Here is a 17,465-nt window from a genome sequence, read left to right as displayed (position 1 = left end):
ATTCAAATTAAATCTTCCAGTTCATGAACATAGGAGGTCTTTCTCTTTATTTGTATCTCCAGTTTCTTTTAACAATGTTTTATAGTTTTTAGTGTATAAATACCTTACCTCCTTAAGTTTGTTTCTAAGTATTTTATTCTTTTTGATGCTATTGTAAATGGGATTGTTTTCTTAATTACCTTTTTGGATTGTTCATTGTTGATACATAGAGATGCAACTGTTCTTTGTTGATTTTTGTATCCTGCAATCCTGCTGAATTTGTTTATTCTAACAGTGTGTGTGTGTGTGTGTGTGTGTGTGTGTGTAATCTTCAGGATTTTCTACATATAAAATTATGTCCTCTGTGAACAGAGATCATTTTACTTCTTCCTTTCCAATTTGGATACATTTATTTCTTCTTCTTACCTAATTGCTTTGGCTAGCATTCTCAGTCCTGTGTTGAATAGAAATGGCAAGAGAGGCATCTCCATTTTGTTCCTGATCTGAGAGCAGTAACTTTTAACTTTTCACCACTGAATATGATGTTAGCTGTAGGCTTTTAATATATGGCCTTATTACATTGATGTGATTTCCTTCTATTCCTAGTTTGCTGAGAGTTTTTATCATGAAAGGTGTTGAATTTTGTCAAATGCTTTTTCTGTATCAATTGAGATGAGCATGAGGCTTTTGTCCTTCATTCTGTTATTGTGTTATGTTGATTGTATTTCGTTTGTTGAACTATCCTTGCATTCCAGGCATAAATACCACTTTCTTGTGATGTATAATCACTTAAGTGTGTTATTGAATTCCCTTTACTAGTATTATGTTGGGGAGTTTTGCATCCATAATCAAGTATATTGCTCTCTAGTTTTGTTTTCTTGTAGTATCTTTGTCTGATTTTGGTAGCAAGGTGATGCCAGCCTCATAAAATAAGTTTGGAAGTGTTTCCCCCCTCTTAAAGTTTTTGGAAGAGTTTGAGAAAGATTAATGTTCATTCTTCAAATATTTGGTAGAATTCTTCAGTGAAGTCATCTGGTTTGTGGGCCTTAAATTGGAGGATTTTGATTACTGATTCAGTCTCCTTACTAGCTATAGGTTTGAACATACTTTTTATTGCTACTTGATTCAGTCTTTGTGGGTTTTATGTTCTTAGAAGTTTATGCATTCCTTCATGGTTACCTAATTGGTGGGCTTATAATTGTTCATAGTAGTCTCTTATGATCCTTTTTATTTTTGTAGCGTCAGCTGTAATGCCTCCCCTTTCATTTTTTGCGTCTTTTCCCTTTTGTATTAGTCTAAGGATTTGTCAGTTTTGTTGATCTTTTCAAAAAACTCTTAGTTTCATTAATTTTTTTCCTATTTTTCATTTCATTTATTTTTGCTATGATCTTTACTGTTCTGTCTTATGCTGTTGTTTAGTTTGATATTCCTTTTCTAGTTCCTTGAGGTGTAAAGTTAGGTTGTTGATTTGAGATATTTCTTCTTTTTTAATGTAGGTATTTACTGCTATCAGCTTCTCTCTTAGTACTTCCTTGGCTGCATCCCATAAGTGTTGCTGCATTATGTTTTTGTCTTCATTTGTTCCAAGATATTTTCCAATTTCCCTTGTATTTCTTGTTTGAATGATTCGTTGTTCAAGACTATGTTGTTTAATTTCCACATATTTGTGAGTTTTCCAGTTTTCCTTTTGTTGTTGATTTCTAGTTTTATTCCACAGTGGTCTGAGAAGATACTTGGTATGATTTCAATCATATTAAATTGTTTCAGACTTATTTCATCATCTAACATGATCTGTCTTGGAGAATATTCTGTGTGCCTATCAGAAGAATGTATATTCTGTTCTTACTGGGTGGAATGTTCTATGTAGGTTTGTTGGATCCATTTGGTTTATAGTGTTGTTCAAATCTCGTTTCCTTATTGAGCTTCTGTTTGATCTGTTATTGAAAGTGAGGTATTGAAATCACCTACTATTACTGTTACTGCCTATTTTCCCTTTCAGTTCTGTTAACTCATATATGTGGGTGCTCCAGTGTTGGGTGCATATATAACTTTTATATATTCCTGGTGAATTGACACTTTTATCATTATATCATCTCCTTCTGTGACTTTTTTTTGACTTAAAGTATAATTTGTCCAATGTAAGTATGGTCACCACCGTTCTCTTTTTGTTATCATTGGATGGAATATCTTTTCCATATTCAGCCTGTGTATTTCCTTATACCTAACTAGAATCTTTTATAGACAGCATATAGTTGGATCCTTTTTTTCAAATCCAGTCAGCCACTGATTGGGGGGACTCCTGGTAGTGATTGACTTATTTTACTACTAAATTTTGTTTTCTCTAAGTCTTATAGTTATTTTGTCTCTTTTCCTCTCTTATAGCCTTCCTTTGTGTTTTGTTGATTTCTTTTTTGTAGTGATGTGCCTTGATTCTCCTATTTTCTTTTGTGCTTCTGTAGAGTGTGTATGTGTGTGTGTGTGCACGCGTGTGCACACACGGGCACTTACACAAACGGGAATGACATAAATCATCTTATAGCAGTCTGCTTTCAAATGGTAACAACTTAGGTATGCCTGGGTGGCTCAGTCAGTTAAGTATCCGACTCTTGATTTCAGCTCAGGTCTTGATCTCGTGGTTGTGAGTTCAAGCCCTGCATTGGGTTCTGCACTGAGCATGAAGTCTACTTAAAATAAATGAATTAGTTAATGAAAGAAAGAAAGAATAAAAACTTAACCTCAGTCACCTAAAAAAACTCTACTTCTTTATGTCTCCCTCCCCCACCATATGGGGATAACACTTTGTTACTGATGTTGCAGGTTTCACCTTCTTACATATTTTTTTAAGTTTTTATGTATTTATCTTGAAAGAGACAGAGACAGTGTAAGTAGGGTAGGGGAAAAGAGGGAGAGAGGGAGAGAGAGAATCCCAAACAGGGTCCACACTATCAGCGCAGAGCCTGATGCAGGACTCAAACTCACAAAACCATGAGATTATGACCTGAGCAGACATCAAGAGTCGGACGCTTAACCAACTGAGCCACCCAGGTGCCCCTCACCTTCTTATATTTTTAACCATTGACACAGTTTCATGTTATTTTTATGCTTATAGCTTTTAAAATCTATTATCAGTATGAAGAGTGATTTATGCATCACTATCCAGTATTATGGGGTTCTGTATCCATCTGTATATATACCTTTAGCAGAGCTTTATATTTTCATATGCCTTTGTGTTACTGTATTATGTCCTTTTGTTTAAACTTGAAAGGTTCCCCTTAGTAATTCTTACAAGGCAGTTCTAGTGATGATGAACCCACTCAGCCTTTGTTTACCTGGAAAGTCTTTACTTCTCCTTAATTGTTGAAGTACAGTTCTGCCAGGTACGGTATTACTGGTTGGCACTTTTCCTTCAGTGCTTTGTAGAGACCGTGCCACCTTCTGTTCTTCAGTGTCTCTGCTGAGAAATCCATTGGTGGTGTTGTGGGAGCTCCCTTGTACATGACAAGTTGCTTTTCTCTTGCTACTTTCAAGATTCTGTTTTTGCCTTTGAATTTTGACACTTTGAATATAATGTGTGTCAGTGTGGGCCCCTTTGGGTTCCTCTTAGGTGGGGGCTTTTTGAGCTTTCTGAATTTGGGTGTCCATTTTCATCCTCAGATTTGGTAAGTTTGGGGCCATTATTCAAATAAGTTCTCTGCTTCCCATAATGCACATTTTGGTGTGTTGAATGTTTTCTGTAAATCCCACATGCTTTTTTCCATTTTATTCTTTTTTCTTTTTGTTCTTCTGATTGATAATTTCAAATGACTCATCCACAAGTTTCCCATTTCTTTCCTCAGCCTGATCAAATCTGCTGTGAACATGCCTAGTGAATTTTTCAATTCAGTTATCTTATTCAGTTCCAGAACTTGTTTGGTTCTTTTTATAGGTTCTCTCTCTTTGTTGATACTCTCATGCATCATTTTCCCGATTTAGTTTATTCATCTGTGTTCTCTTGTAGCACATTGAACTTCACTAAGGTGATCATTTTTTAGTTCTTTGTTAGCAAATTCATAGATCTCCATATCTTTCTTTAGGGTCTGTTTCTGGGGATTTTTCCCCCCACTTATTTGGGTTATGTTTTCTTGTTTCTTCTAGTGCCTTGTTACTTTTTGCTGTGTTGTATACATTTAAAAAGCAGCCACCTCTCCTGGTCTTTACATACCGGCCTTGTACAGGCTTTGTACCTTCACCAGTCAGCCTAGGCAGTCCCTCAGTTCTGGTGGTCCCTCAGTCCTTTCTGAGAGATGTATCTTCTTTGGGCTTGTGCATGTGATTTGCCAACTGGAGAGGTTTGCTTCTTTCTTTCTTAGGAATCTGTAATCTCCGAAGACTAGAGCTCTCTGCAACAGGCTGCTGAGCTCTTTTTTGGTCTCTGTGACCAAAGGCATCCACACTATTTCAGTTCCCACCATTGTCATACTTCAGGTGACACAGAAACCATTCCAAATGATGGATAACGTTCTTGCTCTTCTCTCCCCCCCGCCCCCCGCAACCAAGGGAGAAGGCATGAGCTGGGCCATTTTTCCTGATCCCCTGGCCGCAGCATTGCCAGTTCTGTCGCTGTAGAAAGCCATTGGACTTTGTTCTCCACGGCAGTCAGGCATCTGAAGTATGCTGGTTCCGTTAGCGTACCAAATCAGGCGAGGTGGAAAGGTGTCCCTTGGGTAGCCCCCCGAAAAGCCATGACATTGGACATACGTTGCACTCTTCTCTTTCTTTCCCAAGGGAGAAACCATGCCCGGAGCTTCTTGGCTCAACCATGCTGTGCCGGCTTGGGAGAAGGGCTGTTGAAGTTGATAGGAAACAGCTTTTCTCACCTGTTTCAGTATGACTGTTCTTGACTTAGAACTTGCCTGCGACTTAATTGGTTTCTGAAATTGTCACAAGGCTTTTTTGGCCATATATAGTTATTAAGTTGGTTTCCCTGTGGGGGAGTCTGGTGTGGGGGGCTTCCTATTCCACTATCTTGCCGATGTTACTAGACATACCTTTTAACAGTCTTGATGAGAACTTCTACAGAGATCTATATTCAGACGTACGGGCCTTCTCTTGTGTAGCGCTTAGCTCAGTCCCCTTCTTCTGAGGGACTTTGCCTCCTCATGGATTTCCCCCAAGAAAGAAACCATTTGGTAACGACCTGTCACTCATACCAGGTATTTATTACTTCCGGCTGGAAGCACACACTCACACTCTAGTATCCTTCTGTGCCGAGGCAGCATCGGGGCTTAGCTGCTGTCCCGTTGCCGCATAGCACTGTGGCTCTGCCGTTCGGCCATGAGCGCGCCGAACTGGGAGACTCGGAGGCTTTTGTCCTGATGACGGACCGGAACCACTTTGTGTGGGTGAGCTTTGTAAGTGTTTGAAGAACCAGACTGTGGCTACCAGTCCGGCTGGCTGGCTTCTCGCCGCCTGTTGGCTAGTCCGGACGTGTGACACGATTATTCCTCTGGTTGTCAGCGGGCAGGGAGGGGCCGGCTTGCTGGTCATCTGATGACCACACTAGTGGCAGGACAGTAAAGGGTGAACATGGGCCGTGAGCCTTTCCTGCGTCTCACGCCTTCACCTGTGGGCGTGGCCCGTATCAGGAAGTTCAGGTAACCATATACCTGAAGGTTTAGGGGAACATATTTGCTGTTCTTTCTCTTTTGTTGAGACTCTGTCCGGTATTTTTTTTCTTTTTTTAGCCTGAGAAAAGGCTGCACGCTAGCCAGGCCGTCTTCTTCGGAACAGTATATGCCAAATCGTGGTTTGTTGATGTGCTAAGCAAATGAAACACACCTTTCAAAATCCTTTGTATGATACCTAGTGTGATCCTTTCTTTTTTTTTTTTTTCCTGCTGTAGACAAAAAGTAGAATCTAAAATCTGTAAGGAAGCCATCAAAAAATTTCATGCTCATATGGAAGAAGAACTCCTCAAAATGGTAAGCTCACAGACCATAAATTTGTCGGTCTGAATTGTTTTGCCAGTCGCGGGGCAGCATACAGTTAGTTATCTAAGAAAAGATTGCAGTGTGGTAAAGAACTCACTCGAACTATTCGTGTTTCACATGTGGTCTTTAAATGTGATATATGGTAAGTTAATAAACATTTTAATTTTGGAAAACACACACAAATATGTATTTTTTTTTCTCTTGTGCAGCTTAAAGACATCCAGACGTCGAGAACCCTGAAAAGGAAGAACACGAAGGTATATCCCTCGTGTGATTAGAAGCACACGGTCCTATAGAACTCTAGCGTGTGCAGGGTTAAGAAAAGCCGTGACTCCTTCGATTTTATGATCTTCAGTTTGTAGATGTTTTTTTTAGTCAGGCTTGTATCTGGTTGATCTTGTGGTTGGGTCCTAATGCATGCGAAGGGATGGGGATCCTAACTTGCTTAAAATGGCCATCAAGGGGCGCCTGGGTGGCGCAGTCGGTTAAGCGTCCGACTTCAGCTCAGGTCACGATCTCGCGGTCCGTGAGTTCGAGCCCCGCGTCGGGCTCTGGGCTGATGGCTCGGAGCCTGGAGCCTGTTTCCGATTCTGTGTCTCCCTCTCTCTCTGCCCCTCCCCCGTTCATGCTCTGTCTCTCTCTGTCCCAAAAATAAAAAATAAAAAAAAAATAAATAAAAAAAAGAAAAAAAAAAAATAAAATGGCCATCAAGCCCAAAATGACACTTACAAGGTATTAAGTTGTTACTAGTTATTAAGTATTAAGTAATATATATGTATTGCTTTTGTGGCTGTCAAAGAAGTAAAACCTTATGGAATAAAGAACTGTCCCATGTCCCACGTAAAGGGACAGCCTGGGAAGAATACAGCATTAAGGGTTAGGCGACCTCATTTCCCATCCTGGTTCTGCTATGTTGATGTTGTACCACTCTCTTGCAAACTCTAGCACTAGGTATGTGAGGAGAAGCAAGCCCATGAACGCCAGTGTGCGGTGGGACCAGATGACCTCTGAGCTCTAAGCCTGCAGGAATCCAGGACTGAAGAGCAGCCCCCCTCTACATTTCTAATAGAAATAGACTTGAAATGCATATTCATTTCAGTGATTACAAGCCTTTGTTGGGTTTTTTTTCCCTCGGTTTTATTTTCTTATTGATCAATTCCGCATGGCTTCCAAGCCCCTGGGAATGGTCCAGCCGTGGATCTGGTAGTCACTAAAGGTGATGGCTGAGATAATAAAATTTGTTCTATGGAAGTATTCTTTCTTAGATACAGGTTGTATCAGGACACTCCTGCTTCAGTATCTTCCTAGTGTACCCAGATAAAATCCAGACTCCTTATCCAGTAGCTCACAGAGTAGTAAAGATCTGGCCCCCACTTCCTCCTCAGAGTTGTCCTGGGGTAGATACCCTATTTCCCAGAGTTCCCTGTTCTTTTTCTCCATAGCACATGACAGGTTGTAGTTACCTGCTGTTCACATGTAATGTCTGTCTTCCCCTTAGACCGAAGCTCCGTGAGGGGGAAGATGCAGTCTCTTTCCCACTGTTTTTCTAGAATCTGGTACAGTGTACATAGCGGTGCTTAAACATTGAGGGAGTTATTTTAACAAATTATTGTATTACTTTAGATTATTTCAGATATTGAGAAGAAGAGGCAGCGTTTGCTCGAACTCCAGGATGAACTGCTTCGGTAAGATAATGTCAGACTCCTCTGAGATCTTAGCTGCAAGGATTGAATCACAGTACGTCACGTGGGGCTGTGAAAATCTGCCGTATTAGCTTGAAATCCCAGGTTTTCTTTGTGCCCGGAAGCTCAGTGAAGGTAGGTTATGTGGCTGAGTAGAAGCTTTTAGCAAAGAAGAGTTCAGCCTTCATCTGTCTCTATCAGCTGTCTCAACTCCAGCCTGAGAGGTGGCCCAGTTACAGATGAAGCGCATGGACTTTTGCACGAGACTGCCTGGGTTTGAATCCAGGGTCTGCCACTTACTGGCTGTGCAACCGCCCGGTGCCTCAGCGCCTCCTTGGTAAACGAGCACGATACCTGCCCCCCCCCCCCCCCCCCCCCCGTCCCGGGGTGTTGAGAGAATTCAGTGAATAAATACACAGCACTTTCTGGATGCCGGCCACTGCGAGGCACATTGTGTGTAAGTGTTAACGGCTTGTGTTCGTGTTCTTGTTGGCGTAGCCCTCCTGTGAACCCGTCCCCACGTGTGGGGCTGGGAACACAGTCGGGGCTGTCCCCATGTGTGGTTACGAAGCCTGGGGTTTGCTGCCGCTGACAGTCAACCAGCTCGTGGTTGTGGGTGGTCTTCTGTGTGACGGGACCGTCGTGTGAGCTGAGGGCTGTGGGAGAGCAGTGGCCAGAGAAGCAGATCTCCTCTCTGCTCTTTGTAGGCGTTTTAAAATAGGGCGAGAAAGTGGTATTACTGGAAAAGATGGCCTACAATTATAGTACTAAGTTTTAAAGGAGAGAATGCCAGAAGTCTAGGAGAGGGTGGGATTGGGTGTCCAGCTCACTGTTCTCCAGTCCAGTCTGTGGGCAGGTGCTGGCCCTTGGCGGAGCGTCTGCTCACTCAGGCCCAAAGAAAATAGCACTTAAACAAGCTTCCTGTGTGTGCCGCTGTCTGAAATGCTTTATGTATTAGCTCCTTATCGTGGTCCTGGGAGGTGGGTTATTATGGCAGGATAGTGAGAATCAGACCTCTTACAGACCAGCGCCTCTGGTTCCTTTTCTAGATACAATTCTAGAAGTCGAAAAGTAGGTCTTGAGAAGGCATAGAAACCTGCAGTGTATCATTATTCTAACTTCACGTGTGGAAAACCCCAAGGCCGAGGGAGGTAACCTACCCCCAGTCCCACCCCCAGGAAGTCGGGGCCAGGATCTCGTGGGTACAGACTGCCTCCGCACCCCGCCCTCCTGCCCCAGCCAGCTTGCCCACAGTGCTGCATTTGTTCAGCAGACACCACTGTGAAAAAGTAACTCTAATATCCTTTTAGAAAAATCCTTTTGAGAGAATAAAAAATCGGCAGCCTCCTCCCCCGCCTTTATTTGTCCATAAAATCCAAGTTATCCGTTTTTACTTTCCAGGGTAAGAAAGAAGACACTGAAAGATATAGTGGTTTACCTATACATTTTCCATCCAGGCACTTGGATGATTTTTCCACTGGTTTTATTGGATCTTGGAAAATGGACAAGGCTGTGATGAGGGGAAGGGGCGAAGGAAAGGCCTTTTTCCCTGCCGTTGCTGTTGACCTGCGCGGCCTCTCTCCTCCCACCTGAGGCTATGACTTGTTAACCAAACTGTGTCTTAATTCAGTGGTTCCCAACAATATGACTGGACAGGTTTTAGGATCTAGAAGACCTCTTCGTCTGTGGATGTCATTTCTAATTCTTCATTGTGTATTGTATTTCAAATTGAAATCTAGACTCTGTCCCACATTCGTAATTTCAGAACTGAAGATACCTTTAAAGATAGAACCCCCCCCTCACAGCATGGTCTTACCTCACTCCGTCTACCTGCGTCCTCAGTCTCCTACACCCTGGGCCGTTACACTTCATTATGTGCCATTCATACGTGGGGAAATATTTTCTCTTGTAGGTTAGAGCCACAGATGAAACAACTACAAATAAAATACGTTGAGCTTGAGGAGAGAAAATCTTCCCTTAGGAATGCAGCGTGTTTCTTATCTAACTTAAAACAGCTTCATCGAGATTATTCAGATACTCGAGAGAAAGAACCACATGTAAAAGAAACGGTAACACTGATTTTTATTTTTCACTGTGATTGAGAAGAGAGGGGATTTGCCTGTTGAGGATTAGCAGCTCTGAGGAGAAAGGTGGATGCAACATTACAGTCGGCCTGTAGAGCAGCATTAGACTTCACTTCTAAATTGAGTTTTTTTACACCAATCTAAAAGCCTTCAGCTTGTCTGTGTATTAGATACGGACATGGAATGCTTTTCAATTGCTGTTTTCTCTGCCCACACACACTTGGCCCAAAGCTTGCTTGGAGTTGGGGATTTGGTTACTAACTTGGAGACATCCTGAGCACTGAATTTGAGCATAACTGGTGAAAACAGATGTGGCAACTGTACTTGGCTTGGAATACACGAGTGTACTAACCTGTCCTGTGTTTGCCCCACGGGCCTTCTGTACTCTTGCAGCATCTGTCTTCCTTCAGGGAAAGTAGGTATTTGGGTTTATGTCCTACTTCTTTTCCTAAACCAGAAATCTAACACCAAATGTTAGTTCTTCCCCTCTCGCCTCCCTGAGAGCAGGCGCCCCATGGTAGCTTGAACACAGCAGGCTCTCAAATAACTGTGAAATTGAATTCCCCAGTAATAGGGTACGTGATAGTCTAGAAACAACTGCATTATTAGGTGGGTGGTAGCAATCGTCTGATGGCTTTTCTGCTCAAAGCTGCTCTTTTCATTACTAAGAAAAACCCCTTGAAAACGTGATTTTAAACAAACTGTCATAAGTATGACAGACTGGAAGAGGACTTCAGTCACTCATCCTTAGATACAAGTTACAACATGGAGCCTGGCTTTGTCATTTCAAAATCACGAGTTTATGTTGGGTTGTCTAGTTTTTCTACATGATTAATTTTTCCCTCATGAACTTTTATGGGCCTGGTATTTTCATTCCATTAGTTCTTCCAGGAAAAGTCCATCTGCCTTACAGTTTTCTGGATTTAAAACCGGCATGAGCTCAAGCAAACTTGCCCAAACCCAGTCTCAATATGTACCAGGAAGTGATTTTGTTGTACATGATTTAGATGCCACAGTTCTTGGAACTAGATCAGCCTAAAACTTTCTAGAGAGGGGTCCCTTGTAACCTTACTAATTATGCCCTAAGGAAAAGGATTAAACCAATGATCATAACGGTCCTCGTTTGAAAAATGATAGTAGTGGAAAGCTCTATTCAGCATGGAGCTGTATAACAGGGTTATAAAAGTTTGTTATACTTAATCCAAATAATTTGCCTTTGACAGTATGATTCATCCAGCCTTCCAGCTCTGTTAGTTCAGGCAAGAACCCTTTTAGGAGCTGAGACCCATCTGCAAAACATCAACCATCAATTAGAGAAGCTCCTTGACCGGAAATGAAGCCAGCCGACTAAAACATGCCGAATAGAAGGCTCAGTCCCCTGCTGCAGCCTGTGGTCTTCCGATCCATACTTTTGTAAATAAAAACTCCCTGAAAAGTTAACTTGTCTACTTGTTTGGGCTGGTTTGTCACCAAAATTTAGTACTTTGTTCATGGTCCTTTAATTTGACCGCATTAAGTGGCAACAGTGTGATTAGTTATCTTCTCTGGCTAATGTCTTGAGTAACAAGATTTAAAACGTTGACACCTGATCAGAGGCGGACAGAAAGCTCTGCCCTGAGTAGCACAGGGAGGTGTTCTAAGACAGGCGCCGAAGACCCTGAACTCCCCTCCTCCGCTGGCCATGCGGAGTCTGCACCTACATAGAGAGCAGCTCCTCCTGCACCACTGAGGGCTGATGGAACAGCTTCTGCACGATGCTAGAGGGACACCTTCCTCACCCCCAAGTGCTGGCCAGCAGCAGGGAGGAATAGCACTGAGGCCTGCATGCACACTCGCCAGTCCTAGGGCACAGCAAAAAAAAAAGAAACCCAAAACATCTATTTAAAGGACAAATAGACTGTAAGCAAAGGAAACGCATTTATTAAGCTTAGCACATCCACCAAGCTGCTGAAGAACTGCTAAAACTCTCTGGGGCCGAAGGGCACCATTGTTTACTTTCCCTTCCACCTTGATGGCCAGACAGGAGCCAGGCCCAGGCACTCCACTCTTCCGAGGACTCACTCTTCCGAGTGAGCCCGGGGCCTCCAGCCCACAGCGGCTCCAGCGCAGGCCTGCACCTGCCCCAGCCGCCCCACCGGGACCGCCTCGGCACCACGTGCAACCAGACCCCCTCAGCCTGGGGCCACTCCGGCCCCAGCCATCTCCCTGGAGAACACGGACACCCTGGCCTGTGCCTACTGCCGCGGTCCTGCCAGGGCACCCCGGGGCCGCCCGGCCAGCCTCAGCTATCCCGCCAAGAACTCTAAGTGACTATCGTTTGGAAATAGACTGCTGTAGGGGCACCTGGATGGCTCAGTCGGTTAAACATCCAGACTCCAGCTCAGGGTATGATCTCGCGGTTCGTGAGTTCAAGCCCTGCCGCAAGATCATGACCTGCATCGCATCTGAGCTGTCAGCACAGAGCCTGCTTCAGATCCCGTGTCTGCCTCCCTCTGGGCCCCTCCCCTGCTCGCACTCTCTCTCACAAAAATAAACATTAAAAAAATTTTCAAATAGACTGCTATATATGTAGATCAAATACATACAAACCTCACGATAACCACAAACCAAAAACCTCTAAGACAGTGAAAACCTAAACACTAAAGAAAGCCATCAAACCACAAGGGAAGAGATGAAGAGAAAGTACAGAGAAGCACAAAAACAACCAGAAAACAATTAACAAAATGGCAGTAAGTACATACAGTGTAGCTAAATGGATCAAGGAAGTGACCCATGTATGTGCTGCCTATACTTCAGACCTAAACACAAAGTGAAGGGATGGAAAAAGATATTCCATGCAAAGGGAATGAAAAGTGATACTTCTATTAACTAAAATGGACTTTAAACAAACTATAACAAAAGATAAGGGCATTACATTATGACTCAGGGTCAATACAAGAAGAGGATATATAACATTTATAAACATCTATGTACCCAACCCAGAAGCACCTAAACACATAAAGCAAATGTTAACAAAGGGAGAAATTGACAATATAATAATAGTATGGGACTTTAATACCCCCACTTAAACTAATGGATTGAACAGAAAGACAGAAAACCAATAAGGAAACATTGGCCTTACCACATTAAACCAGATGGACCTAATATATACAGAACATTTCATTGCAAAACTATAGAATACACATTCTTTTCAAGTGCACATGGAGTATTCCCCAAGAAATAAATCAGGGAAACAAATCCTATTAACCATATTCTCTGATTACAACAGTATAAAACTAGAAACAAGTTACAAGAAGAAAACTTGAAAAAACAAACACAGAGCATAAACAGCATGCTACTGAACAATAAAGAAATCAAAGGAAATTTAAAAATACCATGGGACAAAAATGGAAACAACTTTCCAAAAATCTGGGACACAACAAAAGCAGTTCTAAGAGGGAATTTCATACGGGTACAGGCCTACCTCAAGAAACAAAACTCCCAAGTCATCGAATTTTATACCTAAAGGAACTAGAAAAAGACCAAGCAAAGCCCAAAGTTAGCAGAAGGAAGGAAATAATAAAGAGCAGAAGGAAAAATAAATGAAATAGAGACTAAACCAACAACAACAAAAACAATTTAAAAAGATCAATGAAAGTGAAGCTGGTTCTTTTAAAAGATAAAAATTAATAAATCTCTAGCCAGACTCATTAAGAAAAAGAGAGGGCTCATGAATAAAGTCAGAAATGGAAGAGGAGAGGGTACAACTGACATCACGGAAATTCAAAGGCTCATGAGATTACTATGAATAATTATACACCAACAAATTGGACAACCTACAAGTGGATAAATTCCTAGAACACCCAATCTTCTAAGACTGAATCACTAAGAAATAGAAAATCTGAAAACATCAATTACAAGTAATGAAACAATCAGTAATTTAACACTTCCCCCCCAAAAAGTCCCAAGACCAAGTGGCTTCACTGGTGAATTCTACCAAACATTTAAAGAAGTAGTACCTGTTCTTCTCAAATTATTCCAAAAACTTGAAGGAGTGCTTCCAAATTCATTTTACGAGGCCAGCATAAACTGAGGACCAAAATGAAAGACACCATTAAAAAAAAAAAAAAAAAGTTATAGGCCAATTTACCTCATGAACATAGATACAAAAGTCTTCAACAAAATATCAAGCCAAATGTAATAATATATTAAAAGGACCTTTACTAATGATCAAGTGGGTTTTATTCTAGTGATGCAAGGATGGTTCAACATCTGCAAATCAACATGATACACCACATTAACAAAAGACAAAAATCACATGATTATTTCAATGGATGCAGAAAAAGCATTTGACAAAATTTGACATCCTCAACATACTTCAAGGAACATATCTCAACATAATAAAGGCTATATATAGCAAACCCACAGCAAACATCATATTCAAGAGTGAAATGCGAAAAGCTTTTCCTCTAAGATCAGGAACAACACAAGGATGCCTACTCTCACCTTTTACTCAACATAGTGTTAGAATCCTAGCCACAGCAGTTAGGCATGATAAAGAAATACAAGGCATCCAAGTTGGAAAGGAAGAAGTAAAACGGTCACTATTTGCAGATGACCTAACACTACATAAAGAAAACCCTCAAGACTCCACCAAAAAAAACTATTTGAATAAATGAATTCAGTAGAGTTGTGGGATACAAAATTAACAGTTTCTGTGCACTAATATTAAGCTATCAGAAATTAAGAAAACAATCCCATTTACAATTGCATCAAATAGAATAAAATACCTGGAAATAAATTTAAGGTGAAAGACCTATAAGACTCTATGAAACACTGATGAAAGAAATTGCAGAGGACACAAATAAATGTAAGGATACCCTTGATCATGGACTGGAAGAAGTAATATTGTTAAAATGGCCATACTGCCCAAAGCCATCTACATATTCAATACAATCCCTATCAACATGCCAGTGGCATTTTCACAGAACTAAAATAAAGAATCCTAAAATTAGTATGGAACCGTAAAAAACCTTCAATAGTCAAAGCAGTCTTGGGAAGGAAGAACAAAGCTGAAGGGGTCGTGTTCCCTGATTTCAAACTGTACTATAAAAGCTGCAGTAATCAAAACAGTATGGTTGCACAGAAACAGAGACATAGATCAATGAAATAGCTCAGAAAAAGACCCATTCACAGATGCTGTGGCCTCTTCTTTAGTTCAGAAGGGGAAAATAAGGGAGAGTGAGATAGGAAGAAAATATAGGCTATTCAATTAATGTGGTCCATCAATCTATGACAAACGAGGCAACAATATACTAATGGAGAAAGACAGTCTCTTCAATAAATGGTGCTGGGAAAACTGGACGGCTACAGGCAAGAGAATGAAGCTAGACCACTATCTTACACCATGTAGAAAAATTCAAAATGGATTAAAGACCTGAACATAAGATGTGAAATCATAAAACTCCCAGAAGAAAACACTGGCAGTTGGCCCTGTGACATCAGCCTTATGAATATTTTTGAACTAGTCTCTTTAGGCAAGGACAACAAAAGCTTTGAAATAAACAAGTAGGACTGTATCAAACTCAAAAGCTTCTACACAGCCAACAACAAAATGAAAAGGCAACCTACTGAAATGGAGAAAATATCTGCAAGTCATATCTCTTACAATAAGGGACTGATATCCAAAACATATAAAAAAAAACACAATATAAAAAAATTTTTTGAACGGGCAAGGAATTTGAATAAACATTTTTCCAAAGCAGATATGCACATAGACAACAGACACATGAAAAGATGGCACAATAGCACACTAGTCCTTAGAGAAATGCAAATCAAAACCACAATGGGTATTATTACTTCAGACCCATCAGATTGCTATTATGAAAAAGGATAAACAACAAGTGTTGGTGAGGATGTAGAGAAAAGGAAAGCCTCATGCACTGTTAGTGGGAATGTAAGTTGGGGCAGCCACTGTGGAAAACCGTACGGAGGTTCCTCAAAAAATTAAAAACAGAAATAGCATGTGATACAATCATTCCACTTCTGGGTATTTACCTGAAGAAAATGAAAACACTAATTCAAAAGAATGTATGTACCTACGTTTATTGAAGCACTATTTATAACAGCTAAGACATGGAAGCAACCTAAGTGTCCACTGATAGATGAATAAAGAAAATGAGGTACACACACATGTACACACACACACGCATGCACACTGAAATATCACTCAGCCATAAAAAATAAAAACTTGCCATTTGTAACAACATGGATGGAACTAGAGTATATTATGCTAAATGAAATAAGTGAGACAAAATTCCATATGATTTCACTTTCACGTGGAATCTAAAAATAAAGCAGAACAGACGCATAGATACAAGAAATTGTTGGTTACCAGAAGGAGGGATGAAGACGACTAAGAGCTACAAATGTCCAGTTACAAAATAAGTCATGAGGGGGGTGCTTGGTTGGGTCAGTTGGTTGAGTATCTGACTCTTGAAATTTCATCTCAGGTCATGACCTCCCGGTTCATGGGATCCAGTCCCACACTGGGCTCTGTGCTGACAGCATGGAGCCTGCTTGGGATTCTCTCTCTCTCTCTTCCCCTCCCAGACTGACTCACTCTCTCTCTCTCAAAATAAATAAACTTAAAAAGTCATGAGGATGTGATATGCAGTACAGAGAATATAATCAATAATATTGTACTAACTTTGTGTGATAACAGATGGTAACTAGACTTACCATGGGGATCATTTTGTAATGTATAAAGATATCAAATCACTACAATATACACCCAGATATACTGTATGTCAATGACACCTCAATTTAAAAAAATTTTTTAATAAGAGTTTTAACCTATAAATAAACATGCAAAATTAAGCTGATATGAACATATACCAACTCTGGTCAGTTACAATTTCAAAGCTAATTTTCAATAAAACTGGCTTACTTCAGTAAAAAACAAGAATTGAGAAGCAGAGTGATAAAACTTAGTTGATATAGACGGTTTTAATAAAAAGTTACTATAACTTAATATATTTATGTTACTAAACCGCCTTCAGGCAAAATTACAGCCTACTTATATACCAGTCCAGAGTTAATTACTCTTGCAATACTTGCAAAATTAGTTCATCAGGAATTTCATCCACTCCACTATAATAACTGAGAAGACCATTCTCTGCAGCTTCTGCTAATTCAGCATCTTCAGTAGCTTCCAAAAAATAAGTATCATCAATGCCATTATCCCAGTCAGCATCAGAAGCTACACCTTTTGACAACATACTAGATGGTGGTTTATGAGGATTCTCGGTTTCACTGTTCATTGTTTCAGTTGCTGTGAACTCTTCTTCCTTTAGTTCAAAGGGGGAAAATAAGGGAGAGGGAGATAGGAAGAAAGTACAGGCGATTCAATGAGAATATGTGATGATTTCACTAAACAGTCGATTTATGTTAAAGTACTAAGTACAAAACCAGTTCTTGAACAGATACTAAAATAAATATGCTGGATGATATGGTCTTCAATACAGTCACCATGGGAATGAGTTCATTAATTCAAATGTTGCTGCCACTGTAACTCAGACACTTAACACTCTAAATTTGGAAATGCCCACAATTCCTCTGGTACATTCTTTTCAGTATTCACAGATGGGATTGGAACAATCGTAGATGGAATTTTTTAAAAAGCAGACAGTGCAGCTCAAGCCAAATTAGAAAATACACCTGCTATCTTAAAAGATTTAAAAGATTTGTTATCCTATTTATAAAGAATTTTA

At 40.7% G+C, this 17,465-nt stretch overlaps 2 protein-coding genes and 1 long non-coding RNA gene across 12 annotated transcripts in view; 1 reads left to right on the top strand and 2 right to left on the bottom strand.

The window, feature by feature from the left end:
• The window catches only part of CENPU (centromere protein U), a 40,782-nt gene extending 29,628 nt beyond the window's left edge, over window positions 1–11,154 (top strand). Inside the window, exons 9-13 of one of the 3 annotated variants that reach the window (XR_003968184.1) lie at window positions 5,861–5,939; window positions 6,158–6,205; window positions 7,572–7,633; window positions 7,847–8,087; window positions 9,543–9,624. Coding sequence is in view for 1 of the 3 variants with exons in the window: in XM_030312120.1 (XP_030167980.1) it covers window positions 5,861–5,939; window positions 6,158–6,205; window positions 7,572–7,633; window positions 9,543–9,699; window positions 10,938–11,051 (460 nt within the window). In the remaining 2 variants the exon portion in view is untranslated. Of the gene's footprint in view, window positions 1–5,860; window positions 5,940–6,157; window positions 6,206–7,571; window positions 7,634–7,831; window positions 8,088–9,542; window positions 9,700–10,937 lie in introns of those variants that run through there. The other 2 variants (XR_003968183.1, XM_030312120.1) reach the window with 2 other exon arrangements.
• On the bottom strand, window positions 9,944–14,022 carry LOC115511778. Its single transcript, XR_003968185.1, has 2 exons — window positions 13,713–14,022; window positions 9,944–11,555 (listed from the first exon to the last, which is right to left on the bottom strand). It is a non-coding gene; the product is annotated as an uncharacterized LOC115511778 (long non-coding RNA).
• A 1,750-nt stretch (window positions 14,023–15,772) lies between these two features.
• PRIMPOL (primase and DNA directed polymerase) overlaps window positions 15,773–17,465 on the bottom strand; it is a 60,081-nt gene continuing 58,388 nt past the window's right edge. For 7 of the 8 annotated variants that reach the window (XM_030312118.1, XM_030312111.1, XM_030312116.1 and 4 more), the window contains one exon: window positions 16,514–17,042. In XM_030312118.1, coding sequence (XP_030167978.1) covers window positions 16,794–17,042 — 249 coding nt within the window. In that variant the 3' untranslated portion in view covers window positions 16,514–16,793. Of the gene's footprint in view, window positions 17,043–17,465 lie in introns of all 8 variants that reach the window. The other variant, XM_030312114.2, reaches the window with a different exon arrangement.

The sequence above is a fragment of the Lynx canadensis genome, chromosome B1 (assembly GCF_007474595.2).
Source record: "Lynx canadensis isolate LIC74 chromosome B1, mLynCan4.pri.v2, whole genome shotgun sequence".
NCBI lineage: Eukaryota > Metazoa > Chordata > Mammalia > Carnivora > Felidae > Lynx > Lynx canadensis.
Note: the sequence above shows the minus strand (reverse complement) of the source record. Positions and strands in the feature narration are given on the sequence as shown.